The 24,478-nt window shown below is 44.6% G+C and overlaps 1 protein-coding gene and 1 long non-coding RNA gene across 3 annotated transcripts in view; one reads left to right on the top strand and one right to left on the bottom strand.

The window, feature by feature from the left end:
- The first annotated feature begins 2,066 nt into the window (after positions 1–2,066).
- On the top strand, positions 2,067–11,166 carry ARRDC4 (arrestin domain containing 4). Its single transcript, XM_065847678.2, has 8 exons — positions 2,067–2,454; positions 3,641–3,707; positions 3,982–4,129; positions 5,927–6,029; positions 6,705–6,961; positions 7,530–7,692; positions 8,214–8,368; positions 8,502–11,166. Exons 1-8 carry the CDS (start codon positions 2,124–2,126, stop codon positions 8,556–8,558), a joined length of 1,281 nt encoding a protein of 426 aa, XP_065703750.1. The 5' UTR covers positions 2,067–2,123; the 3' UTR covers positions 8,559–11,166.
- A 494-nt stretch (positions 11,167–11,660) lies between these two features.
- The window catches only part of LOC139828947 (uncharacterized), a 134,910-nt gene continuing 122,092 nt past the window's right edge, over positions 11,661–24,478 (bottom strand). For both annotated transcript variants that reach the window (XR_011741058.1, XR_011741059.1), the window contains 2 exons: positions 13,544–13,667; positions 11,661–11,847 (listed from right to left, as the gene is read on the bottom strand). This is a non-coding gene — a long non-coding RNA (uncharacterized lncRNA). The remainder of the gene's footprint in view (positions 11,848–13,543; positions 13,668–24,478) is intronic.

Genomic DNA, 24,478 nt, shown 5'->3' with positions numbered 1-24,478 from the left:
GCAAATTTGGCAAATAGGCAAATATTCAGTATGCACAGCCAGGCATATTCTGTTTGCTGGCTACAAAACCTGATACTTGCTAGTGTAAAAACTGGATATAAGGGAAAAAAATATGCAAAACTAGACATTCAAGCTGTATTAGTTCAATTGAACTAAAAAATAATGAAGACAGCATGATTTTATACACTTCAATACCCAACTATAATGCAACATTTGCAGTTTCTATGAAAAGCATTTCAAAATGCACAAAGGGATAACAATATCCAAAAATTATTTAAATACTCAAATGACCATCACAGCATTATTTCCTTTAGTTACATAATTCTTCATTCTGAGCTGGAGAACCCATGGCAAATGGCCCAAGTGAAGCTTGTTATTTCATCCCATCTGTAAACCACATTACTTTTGCCCATGTTATTATTGATTAACACAGAAGTGTGCATTACCTTGTAGCCAACAAAATGTGCTCAAAAGACCTACCTTGCTCTAGCAAGGACAAGTTCTTCATCACAGAAGTAACTGTAAATATGAACCTACGTTTCACAGGGCAAGATATCACAAAGGTATTCCAGGGATTCTGAGGAAGCCTGACGTTGTCCTGTCACTTATTTAAAAGCCAAAGCCCTGAGTCTGGAAGACCTTTTTTGCTAATTTCAGTAATTAACTGAGTCAGCTGGGAAACACCAGGCTGCCAGGGGGATGGAGGAATGCAGGAAGATGCAGCTGTCAGAAGCTTCAGGCAGGCAGATGACTCGGGCTGGGAAATGACTCCTCCATTCCCAATGGAAATGCCAGCTGATCACTCCCTGTACACACCTTCAGGAAGATACATGGCTGCCAACTCGGGCAATCATAAAATATGACACTTCCTTCAATAAAATTGATTTTAGTAGCTGTCTGGTATTTGCAAAGTATTTCGTTTTGTAACGCGTGTTGGGCCAGCTGTGGGTTGGATCCAGGGCACTGAGCTACGACAGCCTCACTGCTGTTGGGCTGCTGGGTCTGGCCATGCTCGTCTATCAACACATCTTCCAGTCTTCATATGGGTTCTGGGAGTTCTCCTAAGCTCATACTTCTAAAAGTTGAAAAAAAACAGCAAACCTTGCGTTTACGCTAGTGGATAAATCTTCCAAGTATTATCTATAGAACATTCATATGGAAAAGTCGATGCCCCACTGCTCAGGTGTAACAGGACACGGCTCCGTGCAGCCCTTTAGTTACTGCACAGGGGGTTGTAGAAACTTGAACCAGAGCATTTCTTGGTTTACAAAATGCAGGAAAAGCCAGCACCTGTGTGGCCAGCGCGGTCCGCGGGCAGCCCAGGAAGGCTCAGGTACAGACCAGCCCCTTTGCTCCCCTCACCCACGGCATGAGGGGCTAAGGGGGGCGGTGGGGACCTCCTGGACTAACCCCATCACTGCATTGTTTTGCACTCTTCACGGCTCCCCGACAGGCAGGCTGTCGGCGGGGAGGAACCGACACCGAACGCAACTCAGTGCCCAACCCAGCGCTTGTTCCTTCAGCCGCTGTGACAAGGAGCGAGGCCCACCATGGCCCCCCGCCTCCTCACAGCATGAGGCCCACCCTCTGCAGGGCCAGGGCAGCCACCACAGCCCGGCGGTGGGACAGCGAAGGACCCCACCGGACCCCTGCGGCTCCGCTGCCCCAGCCTGCCCAGGGGTGAGCGGTGAAGGGTAAGAGTTGCCCCCGCTGCCCCCCGGCTCCGGGCTCCCCACAGCCTCGCACCGCCCCCGCCCCGCCTCTCTCTGCCTGTTTATCCACAGGCTGTGCACGTGGTAGCCGCGCCGCGCCATTGGCTCTCTCGGCAGGGAGCTGCAGCCGCCCTGCCAATCGGGGCGCTGTCCACGCGCCGCGGTCCGCACCCCATTGGCTCCGCCGCACTGATCACGCAGCGTGACGCAAGCGGAGCGTGCTCCCGCCGAGAAACCAATGAGGAGCGGGCCCAGGGGCAGCCCGCGGCGAATAGTAGGGCGAGGAGCTGCGGGGTGGCCAATGAGGAGCGGGCCGGGGCGGGATTTTCCGCTGCGGGCTCTGGCGGAGACGGGCGGGTTTTAAAGCAACCGTCGACGGCGGCCGCAGGCTTCCCCCGCAGCCGGGGAGCGATGGCGGCGGCCGGGCCGGGCCTGGGCCCCGGGGCCGGCGGGACGGTGAAGACGCTGGCCCTGGTGCTGGAGGACGAGGCCCGGCGCGGCGGCTACTGCAGCGGGGACACGGTGTCTGGCCAGGTGCTGCTGGAGCTGGCGGGCCCGCTGCCGCTCCGGGGGCTGCGCCTGGAGGCTGCCGGCCGGGCCCGCGTCGCTTGGAGCGAGAGCTCGGGAGCTGTCCCCGGGGCCGGAACCTGGGGGGTGGCGGCGAGAACGCCGGGGCCGCGGCGGGAGGCGGAGGTGCGGTACCTGGACATCCGGCAGAGCCTCCTGCGGGACCCGCCAGAAGGTGAGAGGCGGCCGGGGGGGGGGGGTGCGAGGGCGGGTCGGGGTTCCCTGGGGGAGGTTTCCTGGGGGGGAGGTTTCCCGGGCGGCCGCAGCCACTGCGGGGGGGGGGACAGGGGGCACTGGCACCTCCTCCGCGGTGGAAGGCGGCGGGGTCGGACTCTGGAGTTGAGCCCCCCCCAGCTCCCCGGGGGAGGCGGACGGGCCCTGGGCACCCGCGGCGGGAAGGCGCCTGCGGCAGCTCTTCCCAGAGAGGCTGCGGATGAAACCACCTCCGAGGAGAAACCCACGTCGGTCCTGGGTGCTGAGGAAGGGCGTGAGGCCGCGGTGGGTGCCCGGCCAACGGGGACAGCGCTGCCGCACTGGATCCGCGGGCAGGTGTGTGCCCAGGGCAGGCTGACAGCACTTTCATCGCTCCATCTTTTGCGCAAAAACGGCTGAAAAACGCAGAAGACGGTCCGCAGCTACACCCGGCGTTGGCTTCTCGCGGATGTTGGCTCTGCCACGAATGACATCGGGCACCGGAGCGTTGGTTGTGCTCTGTAAGCAGCGTCTGGGAAGCTGCCTGTGGAAGAGCCGTGGAGCCACCGGGCTCCTCCTGCCATGGCTGGAGGACTCTCTTTGTCGCAAAGGTCTCTGGCTGGCAGCTGTGTCACTCAGACGCTGCGGCACTATGGCAATGTTGTAAAGGCAAAATGGCATTTTATTCTGTAAGGGTGAAATGCATCTCTGGTTTATCTGTAGGTAAACGTAGGCCTTTAAAAATTGTACTACAGTAGGTCATCTATGAATATACTAAGATTGCATACGTTAATAGTATTTCCTAACACCTTAAAATGCAGCCTTTTAGCACAAAAAAATAGTTTAATTGTTAATTGGAAAAGTAGATCAATTGCTGACCTGTTCAAAAGGAAAATTTATGCTTTCCAGAAGCCATTTTGGATTAGAAATTGGCCAGAGTCCTGATCTGAAACTCAAGGTCTCCATGTTTCCTTGTTTTTTTTTTTTTTCATTGAAATCACAGCATAAATAAAGCATGGGCTCCAATCCAGAACCCACTGGGATCAATAAAAACTCCTCCCAGTCCCTTGCATCTGGGTGTTTTTATACATAAGTAATGTATAAAAACATCTGCTTTGTTCTTCTATTTATGGAATAACTAAAACATACTATTCATTTTTATCCCACAGGTGAAGAAAGCTTAATCCTTCTAGATGGAAGACACGAATTTCCATTCAGCTTTCAACTCCCTCAAGAGTAAGTTAAATAATCCAACCCAAAGGGACTGTGCTGGACACTGCTTGTTGTGCAACACTAACCTAATGTGGTTTTTTAATATCAAACTGATAGGTCAACTTTATATGTTTGTCTTAAACAACCGCCACATAGATGTGCCTTGTTTGCTTCAGTTCCCCTTAAGGCCCTGAAAGTACGAGCTCTAAATTGGGAAACATGTATGTATGCAGGAAATGCTCATGTTCAGAACTGAATTATAAACTTACAGGAATGCTGTTCTGACTGCTTGTTTCAGGCCCCTGGTGACCTCTTTTGCTGGAAAGTACGGCAGCATTCAGTACTACGTCAGAGCAATTCTGGAGAGGCCTGCAGCACCTGATGAGAGCGTACAGACAGAGCTCCAGGTCATTAGCCATATCGATGTCAGCTCCCCAGCTTTATTGGTAAGAGGGTCCTTCACTTCTCCCCCCTTTAAAGCCAGCTGCAAAAAAAAAATCATTCCCAAGCAGCAATTCACATCCAGCCATAACCATTTCCATGTTATTCTGGAGTGTCATTTTCTGACTTCTGAAAGCATATAAGCTCCCTAAGCTTTTCTCTATAAATAGATGATCTTAGGTTGTGTGAATAGCAAACAGAGTGGCTTTTTTTAATACCATTGATTACATCCCTGCTGGCAGACGTGCTCTTGCCAAAAAGTTATGCAGGCTTCAGATGCATAAATAAGGCTTAATAATAGTAATGCACAAGCATGAAGTAGTTACTCTTACCAGAGCAACTACATTCACAGGGCTGCAGTGTCCTAAACTCTGCAATAATAGTAGGTTGAGGAACAGTAATTAGAGAAGAGTATTAATCATGCCCAGCCTGTCATTTATGCTATGCCCATTATGTTACGTATCCTTCCATTTTGCATGTCGTTTTCTAACATTAAATGTGTGCATGCAGCTGCTTCAGAGATCTTTTCAGTTATTTCCTTATGACAGATTTGGCCACATTAAAGCATTGAGTTTCTAATAATCACTAGAGATACTGTAGAGTAATAAGAAAGATCAGGCATTAAGTAATGAGAAAATAGGCAAGATGGAAGCTAATGAGCTGGATTCTTTTATCTCAACCCATATTATGAAAATAATATAAAATTATACCTTGCACTTTCATGATAGCAACTGCATCTAAATGGTTATTCATTTAAATACAAATGAGTAATTTATATTTTAGTTAAAATGCTAGGATAATTTTAACATTTCATCATGATATGAACATAGATAAGAGATGTTTTGAGCAGGATTTTTTTCTCTTTATATGCTTACAGTTTTATGTTTCTCTCTGGAGAGAACTTAGAGAAGTATTTTGGTGGTGAATCTGTAAGGAGAATACAGTTGTTATATTTGACAGTCTATGTTAGGAGTATGAAGGCAGCACATCCAGATATTGCAAGGACTGTAGGTTATTGCAGAGGAGAGTGTTGTGTGGCACACAAAGCAGGCGGTGCCCGTCTTAAGGGATTCCAAGGCTACCACCAAAACAGTGCAGAACACCACAAATTTTACACCTCATACTGATTGGGCACTAGTGCCCAATAAATCATTTAATGTAGCTTGAGTCCTGCCTTGGACCCTTGACATGTACTTGTATCTTGTAAGTTTATTCTAATGAAAATTTTACAGACACTGTAAATGTGACCCTTCTCCATGAATAATTAAGATGGTCTTTGTCATGAGCCTAATTTTTTGGGGGGTTGTGTGGCTTGCAAGTTAGGAAGACGCATCACCTTAACCCAGCCTACACATTTGTTCTTTCTTATGAAGGACACAAAGGTAAAAACAGTTTGCCTGCAAGCAACTAATATATAAGCAGGTAAAATTCTACATTCTTCTGTGTTGAGGAACATGGGCACAAGCACTGCAGTACTCTACTAGCCCTTTAAAACGTCACACCTATAAAATTTGCTCAGTCAATCTTTTTGAAGACAGATTACATGCAAATGCACTTTGATTTCTGTGTTACCTGGTTGATACAGTCTAAATGCAGACAGGAATTTCAGACCAGCCTTATGTTCAGACAGCCAAACCTTGGTTCATTTTACATGGTGGCAAAACTCCAGTTGCGTTGAGCAGTACAGTGGTTCAAATCCCGTGGATTTTAGAGATAGATTGCAATGACTGATACGCGTAACATTAAACTGCAAGTGATCAATAGCTTTATACCATAAAATGAAAAATACTTATATTTTATAGACACCTGTTCTAAGAAGTCAGGAGAAGATGGTTGGCTGTTGGTTTTTCACCTCTGGGCCAGTGTCTCTCAGTGCCAAAATTGAGAGGAAGGGATACTGTAATGGTAAGAGTAGTTACCTTCAAAATGTGAATATTAAACATCTAATAGGGTTTTTTTTTTTCAATCTCTCTGAAGCCAACACTTTATAGTTGAAAGAATAGTTCTGTTCAGTAGGTAGCAAACTGAGATCTATATGAACTTGCTTCAACAAAAATCATCTTGCCTTGCCCCTCGCTCCCTCCATGGGAGTAGAAATAGTCAGTAATCTTATGGAAAAGCCATAAACATTTGAGTGTAAAATGCTTTTATTTGGGATAAAATACTTAATTGGGGATGTCCTGCTCCTGTAGGTTTACGCTTCTTTAAGAGTGAGCTTTAGCAGCTTCTTTGTCGTCTTGATAACACTGGATACATTGAGGAAACAAAATACAACACTCCAGAATTGACTGAATGCTATATGAAAGGAAGATTGGTGCATAATTTGCAAATAAAGCTTTTAGAACTTGTTCATGTTATGTTTAATGTTTCAAAATGAATCACTGTTTATACATAAAATGTAGTAGGTGGCTGTAATTCTGCCTGGATGCCACTCTGCAAAAAGATAACTAGCTTGAGGAAACTAACAACTATTGTTCTCATTACACTGCAGATGATGTATGTGCTGCATAACATGCTTTGATATTCCCAGAGGAAAGCTGGTAAATAGAAATTATTCATTGAACTTTTTCTGTCTTTAAGGGGAAGCCATACCCATCTATGCAGAAATTGAGAACTGCTCTTCTCGTTTGATTGTTCCAAAAGCTGCCATTTTCCAAACACAAACTTACCTGGCCAGTGGAAAGACAAAAACTTTCCGTCAGATGGTTGCCAATGTCCGAGGAAACCACATTGCCTCTGGGAGTACAGATACCTGGAACGGGAAGACTCTGAAAATCCCACCTGTATCCCCCTCTATACTTGACTGCTGTATCATTAGAGTAGAATATTCATTAGCTGTAAGTATGGAATTTTCATTACAAATGTTACATACTCTTGAATAATGCATTGAGTTGGGAATAGAAGTTGTTTCTCTACTGAGCAACTCTGAGATTTTGAATTTGGGAATGACAACAAACATAAGTAAATGTAATATACCATATAGGGACTGAATATAATTAGGAGATTCTGAAAGGGAAAGATTGGAATCATGGGGAAAATGGAAAAATGATTCTGAGGAAGAAGCAGCTTAGTTTCAGATCTGCGGAGGTTATCGGGGGAAAGTAGTTCAAGCTGAATTGGTTCTTCAAGTCATTCATTTCTAAAATAGGAAGAGAGGACTGAAAGTCAAGTGGGTAATTTTTGTGAACCTGTTTTGCACTTTTTCATGTCATTTAGAGACAAGGTACAGAAAGAAGGCAGTTGCTGACAGTAAGGGAAGCTGCCAGAGTATTAGCTAAATGTGTGTGGGATGAGAAAACTAATATTTAAACAGTCTGAGGTATGGGGAGTAGGGCAGCTTCTGGGAGCAGCAATTCTGTGGGGTCTCATGATGTTATTTTCTTTTACTTGGGGGTTGTCACATAGGTGTATATCCATATTCCTGGTGCTAAGAAATTGATGATTGAAATGCCTCTGGTGATTGGCACAATTCCATGTATTGGATTTGCAAGCAGAAACTCCAGCATTACCAGCCAGTTTGGTATGGATATGAGTTGGCTGGCGCTGACCATGCCAGAACACCCCGAAGGTAAATCCATATAGAACTCTTTATGACACAGCACAGTACTGGCGGCAGCAGAAGGGTAGTGGTGCCAGGTTAAGGGCATCAGCAGAGATGTTAAAGTCTGACTGATGAGAAGGGAAGCACATAAATCTAAATCAAGATACAAAAGGATTGGTGAGGGCACCCTAACTCTAGCCTTTTTTATGTCTTGCTTTACCCCATCTGACTACTTTGAGCTGAACCTTGAAATAACTTGATAGTGGGAGTTCTCCTTTGGAGGTAGACACCTTAAAGTTAATCATTACTAAATATATCTTGATACAGGTTGAATGCTAAAAGCATCTGTAGTGTTCCTGCTGAATCACCTAAGCTTACTAAAACATAATTCTAGTTACAGTATTTGAGTATAATGCATTTTCTACAATTGGACAATAGTACAATGTTTAATAAATACAGTCTCCATGGTCTTGGATACTGTAATACATCTGTTGTCTTTCTGTGAGTGAATAGTTTTAAATTTGACTGTAGCACCTCTTGTGTTTCAGCACCACCAAATTACGCTGATGTAGTGTCTGAGGAAGAGTTCTCCAGACATGTTCCTGCTTATCCACCACCGATTGACTGCGAGGAACAATTGTGTTGTCCTGTCTTTGCTTACATCCAAGAGTTCCGGTTTCAGCCTCCACCTCTTTACTCAGAGGTAAAAAAATAAACAGCAGGTGGTGTTTTTATTGTCAGATGGAAAAAAAAAACAATAAACAAACAAACAAAAAACCAAACACACAGAATTGGAAGAATGATAGCAGTAATTGTTACCTTTCTTCTCTCTCTAGATCGATCCACATCCAACCGATGTAGAAGAAGTTCAGCCCGTTTCATTCATGCTCTGAAGATTTGTAATGAGCATCATTGTGATGAATGTCTTAATCTTTCTGCTGCTTAAGCTGATAGTGCAGCTAAAAAAGAAAGAGTTTTCTTCTTTGAAGTATAAGTTTGTGTACAGGAAAGGCAAAGGAGAATGGAGAGGGAGGTATTGAGCACGTTTGATGATGGAAGAGAATCTGCCGGATTAGTCTGCACAGAGGATACTGCGGGAGCAGCTACGCTTGGGATACTTGAGAAGTACCTGAAAATAATGAATGCTTTCTACAAAGTGGATAAACTACATAAAGAACGAGGAGATGTAAGGATCTTCTGAAGAGAAAAGAATTTATATTTTTGTTTGAAACACGCCAGAAGAAATTATGTTGATGTTGTGAACTTGCATAGTAGAACAGACTATGGGATAAGAAAACATTTCCAAAAGATTCCAGTGTTCAAGGGGCTTCAGTTTTGCACTGACCACATCCAGGAAAGGAACACTGCTAAAATGTAGAGTGAAGTCTTCACTCCAGCTTAACTTTGTATTTCATGAGAACCTGCCCTTCTAACTACTGCCAAGTGGTACTATTTCATCATTCATAATGATTCTAAAGACATCATGAATGACAGAATAGCTATTACGCAATATGATGAAGGCAACCATTTACTGAATGAAAGACACAAGTATGTAAAAGAAAATGGAACTTTGATAAGAGCTTATGCACTATGCTTTCTTTCAAGGGATTTCTTAAGGGAATTATTCTAGCCTCTTCTACTGTGAGTTCTTTTTCTGCATCTTAAGCCTATGGATAGCATGATAAGGGGAAGCATGGCAAGGGAGATGCCTTTTGCCAGCAGCAGGTATACTTAGCAAAATGGACTATACTTATTTATTCAGAAGCCTTTATAAGCCTACCTCTGTTTTGGATATTTACTTATGGTCAGATTTGAGACCAAAAAAAGTCTTGCTAAAGTTCCAGTATGCTTCGAGGTTCTAAAAGGGACCCTAAATGGTTTCTGTGGTTAGGGAATGAGATAGGAGGCATAGGGAGAGGTGTAAATATACCCAGAATAGACATAGCTTATAACTGAAGTGAAAGCAGATATCAGGGGAACAGAATCCTCTGGTAATGGCACAAAGCTTTGCATTACTCCTGCATTTTTGTCTAGAGATCTGTTGTCAGAGGCTGCACTGGTCATTTGCTATCCATACTGTCTTTTGTTTGTGTGTTTCCTTGTTTGTTTTTGCTGTTTAATTTTGTTTTGGTGCAATATTTAAATGTTTTCTTCCTCAGGTCATTTAGAACAGTGAGAGTTTGTTGCTGCTAGAGTGAAGGCGCAGCATTTTCCTTGGCCCTTCTGCTGCCTTCATTAAAAGTAGAATGTTTGCTTCCTGCCAAGCATCAATTGGAATAAGTAAGCCACCACCAACAGATCACTTAAAGAAGCAGAAACACAGAATTCTCAATACGCATGTTTACAGTTGAGTCTTGAAACTACAGGGGATTCTGAACTGCTAGAACTACTCCATATGTCTTACAGAAGGGTTTGGGGTTAAAACCGGTGCTTCGTGTGGTAAAACATTGTACTTTCTTCTAACTACAAGCATAGTAATTGAGTTTTCTTCATTTCATTGATAACTGCAGTTTAAAAAAAATGGTTTTTTATGAAATCTGTCTTCATTTAAGAAGCAGAGATATTTCTACAGCATACACGGATATGTATTTTTAGTCTTCTTTTGGTATGACTTCCTTATATTGTCTGATTTCTAGCACTTCACCTCAAGTTACTTTTACATGAGTGTAAAAGACATGGATTGAGATTGACGTTTCCAAACTGCAGTTACTTTTTTTCCATTTGCAACTCTAAGTATTGTCTTCTATAGCAAATGCAGCTTTAACCAAAATTTGAGTGCATGTTTTGGAAAAGACATTCTAAAAATTAGTATTTATCTTAAGTCTCGAGATGTAGCTCTCATGCCTTTTTATTTAAGTGAGGGCGTGCCCATACAATCAATGCAGGATTTCCATTCACATCACCTGGAAAGGGAACAAGCATATTGTCCTTAAACAGATCCATTACAGTTACTTGAAAAGTAATATGGCTGTGTATTAACTTGCATGTTAATAATTCAGAATATTAGCTTAAAGAACATTAGGTGCTTTTTTGGACTGTAATACCTGATAGGTCATGTGTGCTACCTGGTATAAACATGGTCAAGCAAACAAGAGCATGAAGGGTAAAGATGTGCGGTCTTTTTTTTTTTTTCCAAAATCTTTGAGGTTTTTTTTATTATTTGCAGATAAACTGTGGCCTTAGATTGTTTGCTGCAAAAAAAAAAAAAAAGACAAGTAGAATGTGTTTCTTAGGAAGCACACGTGGCCCTTCAAAGGAGGGGTGAAAACAAGATTAAATTCTGCTCTCTGACAGTGGGCTTAGTGCAGAAATTGATCCTTAAAATAATCACTGTTTGCACAATACTAAGTTCAATATGCAGGGGCTTTGTTTTGACAACTGTGAAACAGTTTAAAAGAGACTAAATTAAAAAAAATGCTGTTTAACATACAAGAACATGATTGTATTTTGTACTAATGAATGAGCCCCATGGGTTCTTTGTTAATAAAAGTGTCAAACTTACACAGTGCTGCTCATCTCTGGCTTGGGGTGTCTCAGACAAATGGCTGCAATGTCAAGAAGTACCTGTATTGCACCAACTTTGAACACATAGAGATCTCCTAATTCTTTTCTGATCTAGGAATTTAATCTGTCACTGCTTTAGTTCCCTGAACTATCCATAACTAAGAATTGGAAAAATTTTATCCAACATGGCCTGATCCCACCTGTAGTTAGTATGTAATGTATAGAGTTAATTGTATCTTACCCATAGTGATTGAAGTGGCAGGATCTGTGCTCTAATTGGATTTCTTATCTCATGTATTAATCTTACAGGACATTTTACTGTGTTTCCTTTAGACAAGTTTATCTTTACTGGGTAGTTTATTGATCTAAACACATCACAACAACCTTGTAACCAGTGTACAGCATGACTAAAGTAGAGTAGATGCTACCGTGGAGAAACAGATGCGAAATTGTGTTGAATTGTCTGCCACGTAACTTACCTAAGCTGTAAAGATGATGAAATCCCTGCCAGGGTCCTGCCTCCTGAAGATTTGAGGAACAACAAACAGAACTGGTGGTTTCTTCTTCTTGTGGCCACTTTTGAGGGAAGATGGGAAACCTCTCGTGGAAAATCCAAGTGAAGCTGCTGCTCAGGTCATGGTGCTCAAGCACAGGAACTTGCAGAAGGGGCCACAACTCCTAGAAAGGAAAATGCAAAACCTTAAATTCTGGTCTTAGATTTCTAAAAGTTCTCTTACAAATGTTCCCAAAATAACACAGTAAAATTCCACTTCATCCACCGTTAAGTTTTATAGGGTATTATTTCTGTTGACAAATTGCAATTGTCTATCAAAGTATGTTTAGTGATTAAACAGGTAGTAAAAAATGCGCTCTGCCAGACAGGGACAGAGCAGGTACTGCAGCCTTGTGTTTGCAACTCTGACACTGATGTTTGTACTGAAACACATCGACTGCTGGGGCATGTCTCAAATTACCAAAATAGCACATTCTGTTACTTCACCACCCAATTTGAACAGCTAAAGGGAGCATCTCACTTGTTTTGTAAAATCTCTACTCTCTCTAATATGTATCAATAAAGAAGGGGTTGGAGAGCACAGTGTACACACAAAGTTGATTTGTAGACAATAACTGCTCTACTACCCCCAAAAAACCTGGCAGCAGAAATGCCTGCTTTCTCAGAGAATTCTGCTGATTTTTAGTGCTCTCCTTAGGGTGGTGAATGAGAACAGTGACATAGAAACCAGCTGGTCAGACTGCTGCATTTTCTAAAGCTGATTATATAATATGTTAACATCACTACAGATAGTACAGGCTCCTGCATAAAGTAGATTCTCTAAAGACCTAATTAGGTCTATGATGAACCCGGTAATTCACTTTTAACACTAAAATTTTATATGTGGGATAAACAGGGTGACAGTCTTGTTCCAAATTACGTAGCAGTCATAATTTCTAAGCCATTAATATGAATTTATACACAAAAGCTGTAGTAGAACATCACCACATTATTGGCATTTTAGGACAACAAAGAGAAGTCAAAACAACCTAAAAACACAGTTTTACATGGAATACAAAATGGCAGCTCAAGTGGGACTTTACTGGAGTAGCTGCTTATGCTGGCAACATGCTGTGGGCTGCCTTAGTTACACAGGAGAGACTCTATCTGATCAAGTACAACTGCATTACTGATAAGTCTCTGAGCACCCATCCTTCAAAAGAAAAGAGGAAATCCTTCCCAGTTTTGGCTTACATTCAACCATCTGCCTGTGACGAGAACATGAAATGCAAGGTGAAATAGGAGCAAGTGCTGGTGCTTGATAGACACACCTGCAAATAGATTGCCTCAACACAAAGAATGCAGAGCAGCCTAAAATATTGATATTTAAATACACAAGATATGGGCTACGTCAATTGATGGGGGACTTTCTTACTATTTCTGGCCTCAAGTAACAAGTGACTGTGGTCAGATTAAGGACAGCTAAGTAAGTATCATGTCAAACATATTTTTTACTTAGCACTCAGCAGCTCTGACACCCTAACAAAAAGCATCACCCCAAACATCAGCCCAACCCTTCTGCTTTCCTTCCAGCTGTTCTCGGTGTCCCTGACACCCTGGCCCTGCTCTCCCATCTCCAGCAAAACTGCTCGGGAAGATTGAAAAAAACGAAGCCCTGAAGTGCTTTTCTCTTACATCTTAATTTGATGTGACCAATGCATTAGCCTTAACAGATTAGAAATATAATAGAGAATATTCTGCTGACCTGAGTGTAAAATGAAAGCAGAAAGCGAAAAGCATTGACTGATCCAACAAATTCTCAGATGACAGTGTCCGGGCAGGTGAGAGAAGTGTCTGAGGGGTTTTAGTGTCCATACAGACCTGTCAAGTTCTGCAGGCTGTGTGCAAGGCTGGTACCACTTGCCCCAACAGCAGCTTTTCAGTGTCATCACATCCCTCTGTCCCTCACTCCGAGATCCTAGAGCAGGTTGGCCTGATCCGGCATCTGCAAGACAGCGATGGGATCTGCTTGGTGCAAGGGAGCAAGATCAGAAAGAAAAGCTGTAACACGCAGGGGCCCTCCCACGCTGCAGCCGGGCCCTCCCACGTCTCAGAGCAGCTGTGCTGTCATCTGCCAGGATGTGAGCGGCACAACCTGCTCCTCCGACCCTGCACAGGAGTCTCGCACGTCGGGGGCAAAGACTATGAGCGGTCTGTTTGCAGGAGGTGTTAAATAGAAAGGTCCCCAGGAAGGGCAGCTTCACAGGCTTTTTCTCATGTGATCCCACCTGCCATCGCTGGGAGAGGACTTTACACTCATGCAAACAAATTAACAATTCATCTCCAACCCTGACGTGAAGATTAACCCTGCCAATTAATTCCTGAATCTCTTGCTGCCGACAAGGCTCGCAGTTGCCATGTGGATGCTTGTCCATTGGGGCCTGAAACAGTGCCATTCTGTTTAATTAATGCTGCGTCCAGGATACGGTGTAGCTGATATTCAAACATATTCCAACGATACAAACCAGAGCTGCATCTCACACTTCACCGATGCGCCAGACAGCATTTGATGGACACATCGGGAAGGGCACAGATTATCCTGATGCTTATGGCAGCTTCTGCTGCATAAAGGGGATACATTAACAGATACAGAGTTCTTTAGCCATCATGTAGTTATTATATAGTTGTAGGAAATGCTTCTTGGTCATTTCCATGACAGCACTACAAGTTCGGCAGAATTGAGAGACTTTTTTAAGATGACTGTAGGAAATAGTCACACTTTCTGGTAGAGACAGTGCTGTGACAGCAGCAGCCTCCAGCTGGAACACAGGCGCACGCTGCTGCATTTGGAACGGCATCCACACGAGTTTCCGGCAGTTTCTCTCCAGTTTGCAGGTTTGTATGACAGAGAGAGAAAGAAAAGCAGATCAATGACACAGCAGTGAGAGCAAGCGCAGGGGAATCATTTTGGGGCAAAATACTGCGTGCAATGTCTTTGGATCCACAAATGCAGACAAAGTTTTGCAGTGTGCAGCAGTGCTCACAAAAACAGCATTTTGCATGTTTCCAGTAAGCACCAGGAAAAGAAAACTCCACGAGACCATGTCAGTCTTCTTCCTCCTGACTCAAATAACTGACAAGATGTTGGGTTGTGGCTCAGTGCTGAAGGGAGGAGGAGCAGCCACACTGCATGTGAAGGCTGCTTCAGGACAGAGAGGTTGGGTGTGATCTGAACGGATGGGAGCTGTGAAACTTGTGAAATAAAATAAAACGGGCAAATGATGCTCAGTCACCTCAAGGTAAACCAGCTATAACAAATTGGGTCAATTTTCCTTTGTTTCTATAGGTTTTACCATATATAATTTAAAAGACACTGCCCATTAAGGTGCTTTACAAAGTTAACTAATACTCAATAAAATCTATGAATAATAGTAAATTAAAGACTGCAAAACCTCTCTGGACATATAAACTGGGAAATTACAGGTGTATAAAGTAAGAAAGCAACAAAAAAAAAAAACTAATTTCAGGCCTGTTACAACTAGTCCGGCGGGTAGAACAAGGGAAAGTATCGCAGAACTGCAGGGAGCATATGGATTGTGTAAACACACAACATAAATGGTGTTTACAGCCAAGTACCAGGAAGGAGGCGGTGTGATGTACTGGACAGGACTCTCTGTTCCACATAGAAGTTAGGCAATGTCTGGTTTGGGGGTTTGGTTGGGGTTTTGTTGTTGTTCTTTTTACATACTTATTTCAATGCTCAATTATACACTGAACTCCCATAGCCCAGGAAGGGTCAAGGTCATCCTGTTGCAATAGCTGGCCAGGTAGAGTGAGAAATAAAGTCTGGGTTTCCCTGCACACCTGGGCCCACCGGCTCCTGGCAAGGTGAGAGAAACACCTGCAGTCTGTGAGTTATCAAAGGCGAAACAACATTTGAAGCAAAAATTGCATCTACCTGATTGGAACAACCAGTCCAGCAGCCGTAGAGGATCCCACTTCAGAGGTAACCCCAGAGGGGTATTTTCTTCTTTAGCAGATCCTTTACTTAAGATGAGCAGCAAAACCACTAAAGGTTGGAGGACTAGAATGTTCTGAGGCACAGATCACTGTTTACATAGTGGAGGTGTCTTCAAAGACACTGTGCCATGTCACTGGAGAATCGAGTCTTTGCATCCTCAGGGTTTGTTTCCAAGGGATTTGTCAGATGGACAAAAAGCTCTTAAGATCTTTCTCATGGGCTGCTGCCCGTGACGTGGCATCTTGTGCAGGGCTCTTAGGCTGTTCTTGTTGATTCTTGGCGGTGTTTCCTTCATTAAGCCATTTGGTACCGATTCTCCCTTGGGTGTAGGGCTGTTGGTGTTACAGGTGGGGTGTTAGTTTGCTGATCTCTACAAGATTAATTGGCAATTCCTTGTTTTCTGAAGTTGCCACACTTTCTTCTAGGAACCCATGCTAGAAATAGCTCTTGGGTGGGTGCCAGGTATGTATTTTTTCCAGGCAGAAGCCCAAACCAAGCAGTGACACACTTCACTATCAAACACAGCACACAGCAGAGGTATGGGTACATGGACACAGGGAAGGGAATGTAATCTCTTGGTTATGCACCGCGGGAGTTGGTGGGAAAGCCCAAGCAGTGCTAAGGGCACTATTTTTCCCTCTTGCTCTCTATTTATCCTTAAAATTATTTGTCAAATTCAACTTTTTCAAAGCCATACCAAACTCTGGTAGAGCTCAGAGTCCTGCTAAAGCCTTGTTGGTACATTTGGCCCTTGTTCACAACTGAGCCCTTATGTGACCTCCAGACCCATCAGTGCACGTTGCAGCTGAATCCCCTCTCCAACCCCCACCTCACATCAGCTTAACGCAGAGCTGCTCCGTGAGAACTCAGCCTCCCACTTCTGCTCAGATGATCTTTGACCAGCAGCCATAGCAATCATTTGCATCTCCCGTCATTAAGCCTTCTGTTTGATCACAGCCAAGCAGCCCTTATGGGGATCTGGCACACACTTAACAATCCAAGTATGTTGGGAAAATGACTTCAAGGCAATTCCGAGTGGATTCCTGCGCCTTCAGCATTTCATAGTTCAAGGGGATCCCCACCTCTGCCTGCAACACACACTGTTAAACACATCCTGCCAGAAAATTTTGCTTTGGGAGGGGTAAAGAAGAAGAGAGAATGACCCGACAAGAGGTTCAACAACATCAACCTTAGCCTGGGATGTTTTAATTTAATGCAGGATCACAACGCAGGATGGACCAGGCTTGGTTCCTCACTGTCCTCTCCCGCACCCACACTCTCCATCCATTTACATGGTGCCACTTTTCCCAATTGTGAGCCATCGCCCACAGGCCTGAGCAGGCAGCGATCCTGCCACTCCTCCCAGTGCACCTTGACTACTCCCCTCTTCCCAGAGAACTGCTCGGCAATCACTTACCTTGGCTACATCGCAACTGCGAGCCCTGAGCAAAGAGCGGCTATTCTATCGCCAGTACTCGATTGTTCAATCCTTCCCCCTTACACCTAAATTAATTGCACTGATCTTAAAATCCCTGCGCAGAGCAGGGGGTGCAAACGAGCAGGAGGAAGACAGGGAACGAGGCGTCCTGCACTCACAACACAAGCGCTTGCTGTCACGGTTCTTCCTGCCAGCTCGATTCATTTGAGCCAACGGTTGAATGCAATTAATAAGGCTGTGTCCCAGCCTCTGCTACGCTAAGTGAGAAGCGCTCTTGCCATTGTTGGCAGGTGTTCCTGGCTCTCTGGCAGGCAGAGCTGGCAGGCGGCATCACGGGATGCCAGGAGATGCCCCTTCTTGGGTTACCCACCGCCCCGTGAGCAGCAGGACAGCCCTTCTGCCCGGTCCCTGGCACCCGGACACGCAGCTCGTGTGCCACGGCGACTGCTCCTGTGCCAGCACTTGTTTGAATAATGATATTTTCAAGCTGGCGCCCGCAGAGGTGTTTGCATTTTGCATCCATGCACCTCAGGAGTGTTTTCCTTTAACTGATCTCACAGCCTGGGATCTTCCTAAAATACTTGATGGTTTCATGGCCTTGCTTCCAGGAAGACTTTTGTTCCCTTTAAAAAGACTTCAGTGTAGAGTAATGTGTCACTTGTTCTCTTGAAGATCTCAGGCTTTTGGGGCTCTAGAAATCCAGATGCTGGTTTTCCTGCTCTCATCCCTTGGCATCCTTTTCCTGCTCTCATCTCTTGGCAATGAGACGAAACCAATTTGCAAGACAATCTACTGCAGACATTGTCTTTGCCTGAGTGGAAACTCCCAGTTCTTTTTGCTGTTGCTGGCTTAAGGAACATTTGTGGTTTCTGGCATGTCCCTAACAGGTATGAAACTTGTACAACTGCTGAATCACAAGCTGTGCTGACGCAACGCCCCACGTAGCCAACTTTCAGAGCTGGCCTTTGGCTGAAGATTCACTGGGAGGAGAGAGAAGTGAACACCGAAAACCTCCGTGGGGATGCAGAGGTGTGGGCCACAGGCCAGCGGCAGCCGGGAAAAGGTGGCCCTGACCCGAAAGGCGTGTGTGGCTGGTGTGGCTTGGCCTGCGGAGATTTGGGCAGAGCTCCCAGGGAGGACAACTGGTTTGTAATGCTGGTCCTTCCCCATGCAAGGGCTGCAAACCGGGGAAACGGCGTCACGCCTGACAGCCAACAGCAGAGACAACACCACTCCTCCTTGCCCAAATACACACGCTTAACAGCCCATTTTATCACCACACGCACCCCAAGTCACTTCTAGCAAATGGTTATGGAATATAATTAGAAACACTCTCTACGAAGGAAAAAGGGTGAGCAATGTTTAGTCTCGAGCAAAGACACACTTGGAGGGAATTTGGTTTTCTGCTTTGATTCTCTAATACCCAAAAGAACCCGCTCCATGGAAAGCATCTGAAACCAACAGCTGGAAGTCTGACCTGCTTCTCTCAGTGTATCTTTTAAAGCAGAAAGGAAGAAATTACTCCAGACAGCCCCTTCCATGGCAAGGCAGTAAGGGCACATGCTGGGCAGCTCCTGTTTGGAGGCACACGCAGAGATACTCCACTGAATGAGCAAGGCTGCCGTGTTTGGAAAGGACAGAGGTGTAACACAAAACCATCTGCACCATAAGAACTTCCTGGCCACGGTGATCTTCTGGTAATGGACCGCAAGTATGTGGTGGAGTTTGCATTAGTGTAAACAGGCAGCCTAGTAAATTTATCCTGTGTTAGTCATGACAACAGCAGTCACGGCCTATTGTAACGTAACCATAATTCATTAGGTGCTTCCCTGTCATCCACATGAGTAATAATAATAATAACAACAATTAATACTTCAAACATAAACAAGTTCATCCTGCTCTTTTAAAAGCAAAACTATTGCTGCCCTTATTTTAAGGATGGGAACCCAAGATAAGCAAGGCGGGTGACCTAATCATTGTTATTCTCTGGAGTACACGATCACTTATGGTGTTTTGGAGCCTGGTTCATTTAGGTAATTATTTTTGTGATCCACCCATAAGTAGAACAACAGAAACAAACATTTGGAAACAGAGAAGAGATGTAAGACTGTGCTGTTTTGTAGGATACTGGATAGTCTTATTACCTCTGACTGGAGGCAATGAATACAGGAGTTTTGGGGAGAAAGGTGAAATATGATGAATGAACGCATTCCGCTTAGATCTTGGCTCCAGACTTAGTGAGCACCACAAGATTAATGCACATTTTCACACTAGCCTGAAGCTCTTGGTGTCAGGGACAGACACAAAAAGGGTGGAAAAGATTTTAACATCTGTCTGGAATTCAGACTCTTGGATCCAGAACCAGGATCCACTGGGGCTGGCTTTAACATGATCTGGAAAGGACAGAGAGCCACCCACCTCGGCTTCCACAACCACCATGAGAAAGCATGTCCCATCAGGCAGAGTCAAGGTGGTTTTTACCAATCACTCTGTACTTCTAGGTAAGCCTGTCCTGGAAAACTCTCCAAATATTGCTTACTGATCACTCTTTACTACATCCTGCTTCTTGTGCTGAATTCACCAAGCACATAAGTATGCTACCACTTTTGCCTCCCTCGTAGTTGTTTATTTCAGATAGTAGAAATTTCTGCTTTTACCTTCAGACACCCAAGCTCAATCCCTTTATGAGAATAAAAGTTCAAGCCTTTATACCAAAATCTCCAAACACTCAATTAGCACTACAGTTATTATCATAATATATACCCATCAGTCCTAGAGTCAGTCTGTATATATCAGAGGAATTTTCCTGGGGGATGCAGAAGTCAGTGGACTCCTAAATCCCTGTGTTACTCTCTAGTACCACAGCGGGACATGGGACAGGTTGGGAGCTGCACTAGTTTCTGTGCAGTCAAAGAACCATTTCACTCTGTGCCTGTATCAGTCACATTTCAGTAACGCTGGAGGCTGCCGAGCTGGAAAAAACTGCAGTGAAGGAGGTGCTCAGAAAGCTCTTGACTTAAACCAACTTATTCCTGACTCTGCTGGAAAGGCAATTACCCCTCACCACACCCAGACCTAAGCCAAGATCCTGCCAGAGTGACAGGACGCAGTTCTTAGGGATATGTCTCACACAGTTTCATCCTCATCGTAAGCTCAGTCATCCTTCAAGGTCACAGCAGGACCTTTAATGCTGGTGTAAGACAGAGACAGGCAACAGTTCCTGGGAAGATCCACCCTCTCCCAGTCTGCAATTTTTCCTATTCATGCCTATGCCCTCACTTGAGCCTCTGCCTCGGCAGACACACAGCTGCTGGGTTATCTAAACAGGTGGCACAGACAGCCGAATGCCTTTGGGACATGCTGCTCCAAGCTTTGTGCGATCGCATCCAGGAGTTTTCAAAGCTCTCGGATTTTGCAAAAGAGTTTGCAAAGCTGCAAGAGGCCTTTGAGACCACAGCCCTTGAAAAATCAGAAATGAGCTGTTTTCACCATCTTCCTGCCCCGTTAACCAAACTGACAGGTGTTAAGGAGGATCATGTGCTTTCTTGCAGGTTGGGACTGGTGGACAGAGCAAGGGAGGACGGTATAATTTCAGACTCACAACACCAACTAAAGAAATCTCATCGGGTTTGAGCAATGAACATGTCTGACAGGGAGCCATGAGAAAGGGAAACCCCAAAGGGAACCAGGAACACATCCAAACTCCATCAGAATCAAGTAGATTTTCCTTCAGAACCCAAAAAGTCAAATTCCTGGTCTCAAAGCTATTCCTACCCTGACCCTCACCTCATTACGTTCTTGGCTCTGTGATTTGCTCCATTGTGCCTTTCCTGAGCAAAGGTCTCTGAAGCAAAGGTGGGTGGTAATGACCATGTCTGACTGCAACGTCCTTCCAAGCCTGGGAGCCCACACATCTGGCATCTCCCCAGAGCATTACCAACCTCACCTCATTCCCAGGAAGGATCTTCTGATGGAACAGCAGATGCAACTTCTTTCCACCACACTCAGGTCCCTTAAATCAGGAAAATACCACTATATATGCCACCTCTCTGTTTTCTCCCTTTCCAGACTATGATCCATCAGCAGGGGTTTGGACAGCAGTGAGAAGTATAGCTCTTCATAAAGGACAGTGTCATGATCTTCCATCCCAAAACCCATGCCAATCCCCACCTTGACACTGTTCACTTTGTTTTCAGCCACGTCTGAGAACTGATTTAACTGTAACTTCCACCAGACACATTAAAACCAATTCCTTTTGGAGGATTTCTATTTCAAGTTGCACTCAGAAATAGTCCATTATTTGCAGAACTGGTGATAAAGGGGTTGAGAGAATCCTGCCAGCATCCAGATGACAAAGTACTAATTTAATGCATAAACGGTTCTCAGAGCATTGCATCACACACCCTGTTCACAGCCTGCAGAGGCCCCTTCTCTCCCCAGCAGCTCTGGCCAACTGCAGGCATTTTTGCTCAGCGTCTGCACCGGGTTTGGTACAGCAGGAGGTTGTTAATCATCTCTGCTCCGCACACACATGACCTGGTTGGCCTTGCCTTGGCGACTAGCTGAACCGAGCTGTGCTTTTGCAACATTAAGCGATATAAAACAGCAGCCCTGTGCAGCAGAGGACTCTGATGGATCAGATTGAAATAGCAAACTAATGCTGGTCTATCCAGGCCGCTAAGAATCAGAAATCAGATTAGGGAGAAGTCACTTACTGCACTGTCCTTCAAACAGGCACTACTCAGGCGATGTGATAAAAGTGGAAGGACTGTTAGAAGTGAAGTGACCAAACGATGCTAAAACACAGGGTGAAGTCTCTGCTAAGTTACATTGTGCAAAGGGCACGTTGTTGGGTGAGGACTGAGAGCAACAACCTGTAATTACCTCCAAACACGACACCTCCATTGCTCACTTCAACTACGAGAGCAGGCAAGGGTGCAATCCTGAGCTACATAATGACGGAGCAGTGGAAGGGTTGACGGGAAGGAGAGGAAATGAAGCTTTCTTGAAAATGAAGTACCTCTTGCAAATGACAAAGATTTTTCTTCTGAGTTAAAAGATGAATGACATTTTCTTCCTGCTCTGCAGGATACTGGAACATTTTGCTCCTCACTTGATGATCTTAATCATCTAATGAAGATACAGGAAGGGCAAGAACACACTGCAGAGAATGCGTGCTAATGTGGGAAATGTGTTGTGAAGCTTCGATCACACTGTCCATGAGGTAGAAGCTACATGTACTCCTTATTTTGTACAGCACTTTGCACATGGGGTCATGACCCCCTGAGAGGGAATAATCCTGAGGTCCCAAGTACAGTGACAGAACCTGGCCCTACACAGAAATGCGTCCGTGCAGACAAAACCAATCCTATAGCAGGCAGACAAAGGGCTGGAGTTTGCTGGGAGGTCAAGTGGCCTGGAGAGAGAGAGAAAAGTGTTTGAGGCAGCTGTCTGGGTGTTACAAGCAGTGACCAGAACCATAAATTGGATGGGAACCTTCAAGAGCAGGAGTTAATCTGCAAAGCAGCCCATGAATGAGAGCAGAGGGGACAACCTGGGTCAAACAGCTCAGCCTTTCTGCCCCAAGCATCCACTGATGGGAGACCAGCACGTGACTTTCTGGGGGGACAGACCCTATAAATCCCTCTGACCAGTGTCCCACTGGTTAACACGAAGCGATGGGACACTGTTCTTGTGTATATCAGTATGGAGAGGGGACATGCCAGCAGACGCATGTCCCTGTTACTTTGAGCCTAGTAAACATCTACAAAACAACTTTTCCAGTAACATGTCTGAAGGGCTTTTGGCACTACATAATATTAATATTACATGCCATGCACTGCTACAGCTCTTTAAAGAGTTTTTAGTTTCTGAATCACAATGGGAACAGTTTCCCAACATCTCTGAGACAGTTAAAAAAGTGATTAGTTTGTATGAGCCTATGCATATATATAACTGTGCATCCAAGGGCAACCTGGAAACCTACTCATGCAGTGAGTGAGGCCTCTTGTATTATGCAAGATTCAATCTACTTTCCTTTTCTGAAAGAGGATGTTCATTTGGAGACCAAAAAAAAAAAAAGAAAAAAAAAAGAAAAAAAAAGCAGCAGTTTTTAGGTGGGTTTAGGTTTTTTGCTCCACAACCCTAACTGTCCAAAAATGTTCAAACATTACCAAAACAATTTGAAACCATGTTGGAAAGGCTCAGAAGTTATCTATTTTAAATAGTCCAGAACCCATGTCCCCAGTCCTTGCCATTCTGCCTGTGCAGATGAGGCTCTGGCAGGTTCAGCCCCAGCTAACGCAACTCTGCTCCCAGTCCTGAGGCCAGGAGACTCCTCCCCAAGGCTCCCCATTCAGAACAGAAATTGTGTCCCTGAAGAAAGGCCTTTGCTGTGCCCTTGTAGCAAATAATGAAGTGCAGATGTTCCCTGGTTGTGTGTTGATCTGCCCCAGCTGACAGTGTCAGGGCACACAGGGCTACCAGAGGGTCCGGCTCAGCCAGCAGCAGTCTCAGATTGGAAAACATCAGGAGAAACAGATCAAGTCCCAGTCAAAGACAATGGTGCTCACTATATATAAATAGCTGAAGTCCAAAAAACAAATTAGAAAACCAAATGAACCGTCAAAGCTCTCCTCCCTTTCCTACCAGCTCTACTTCGTCTTAGGGTACAAGAGACCATAAAGCTAATGACTGGAGAGAATAAAAAAGAGCTCTTGATCAAAATCCAATCCTATTATTTTCCAGAACAGAGACAAAACAACACTTTGGTGTCTGTCATTTACCACTGACCTTTGAACAGAAATTTTCTGACAGCCCTTGTTTGTGTTTCCATGGGCGATGGGCTGTTTCGCAGATTGCCGGCTGTGTGCTGCGAACGTGGTGCAGCATATGTGAGCACACAGAGGTTTCAGATTTTGCAGTATCTGAATCCTAAAGTAGTTTAAATATTGTTTAACTCTCTGCCATGTTAATGCTCAGAGAGTCACTCAGGCCAGCTGAGAAGACAAACATTTCACAGGCTGAAGTGGTCATGGCTCTGTACAAAGCAAAGCCGTTTGGTCCCTTCTCATCCCACAGAATAGGAACCCAGCAGGACTAATCCCCTCAGTGAAAGATAAGAGAATCAATGGTGCTTTCCGCAAGTGCCAAACATACCTTTGAAAAACAGGAAATATACCCCAGGTATTATAATTAAAATCAAATATTATCATTATTAATTGCAGTCAGCTGAAATAATGAGGACCTGATAGAGCAGTGTACTGAACAGCAAGTCCTCCAGATTCAACAGGGTTCAATGCTAACTGGCTGGAAATACTGAGATTTTTGAATAGATGTGAAATTTCAAAATAATACT

This window comes from Patagioenas fasciata, chromosome 12 (genome assembly GCF_037038585.1).
Source record: "Patagioenas fasciata isolate bPatFas1 chromosome 12, bPatFas1.hap1, whole genome shotgun sequence".
Classification (NCBI taxonomy): domain Eukaryota; kingdom Metazoa; phylum Chordata; class Aves; order Columbiformes; family Columbidae; genus Patagioenas; species Patagioenas fasciata.
The sequence above is the reverse complement of the archived record's forward strand: the minus strand, read 5'-3'. Positions and strand labels throughout refer to the sequence as shown.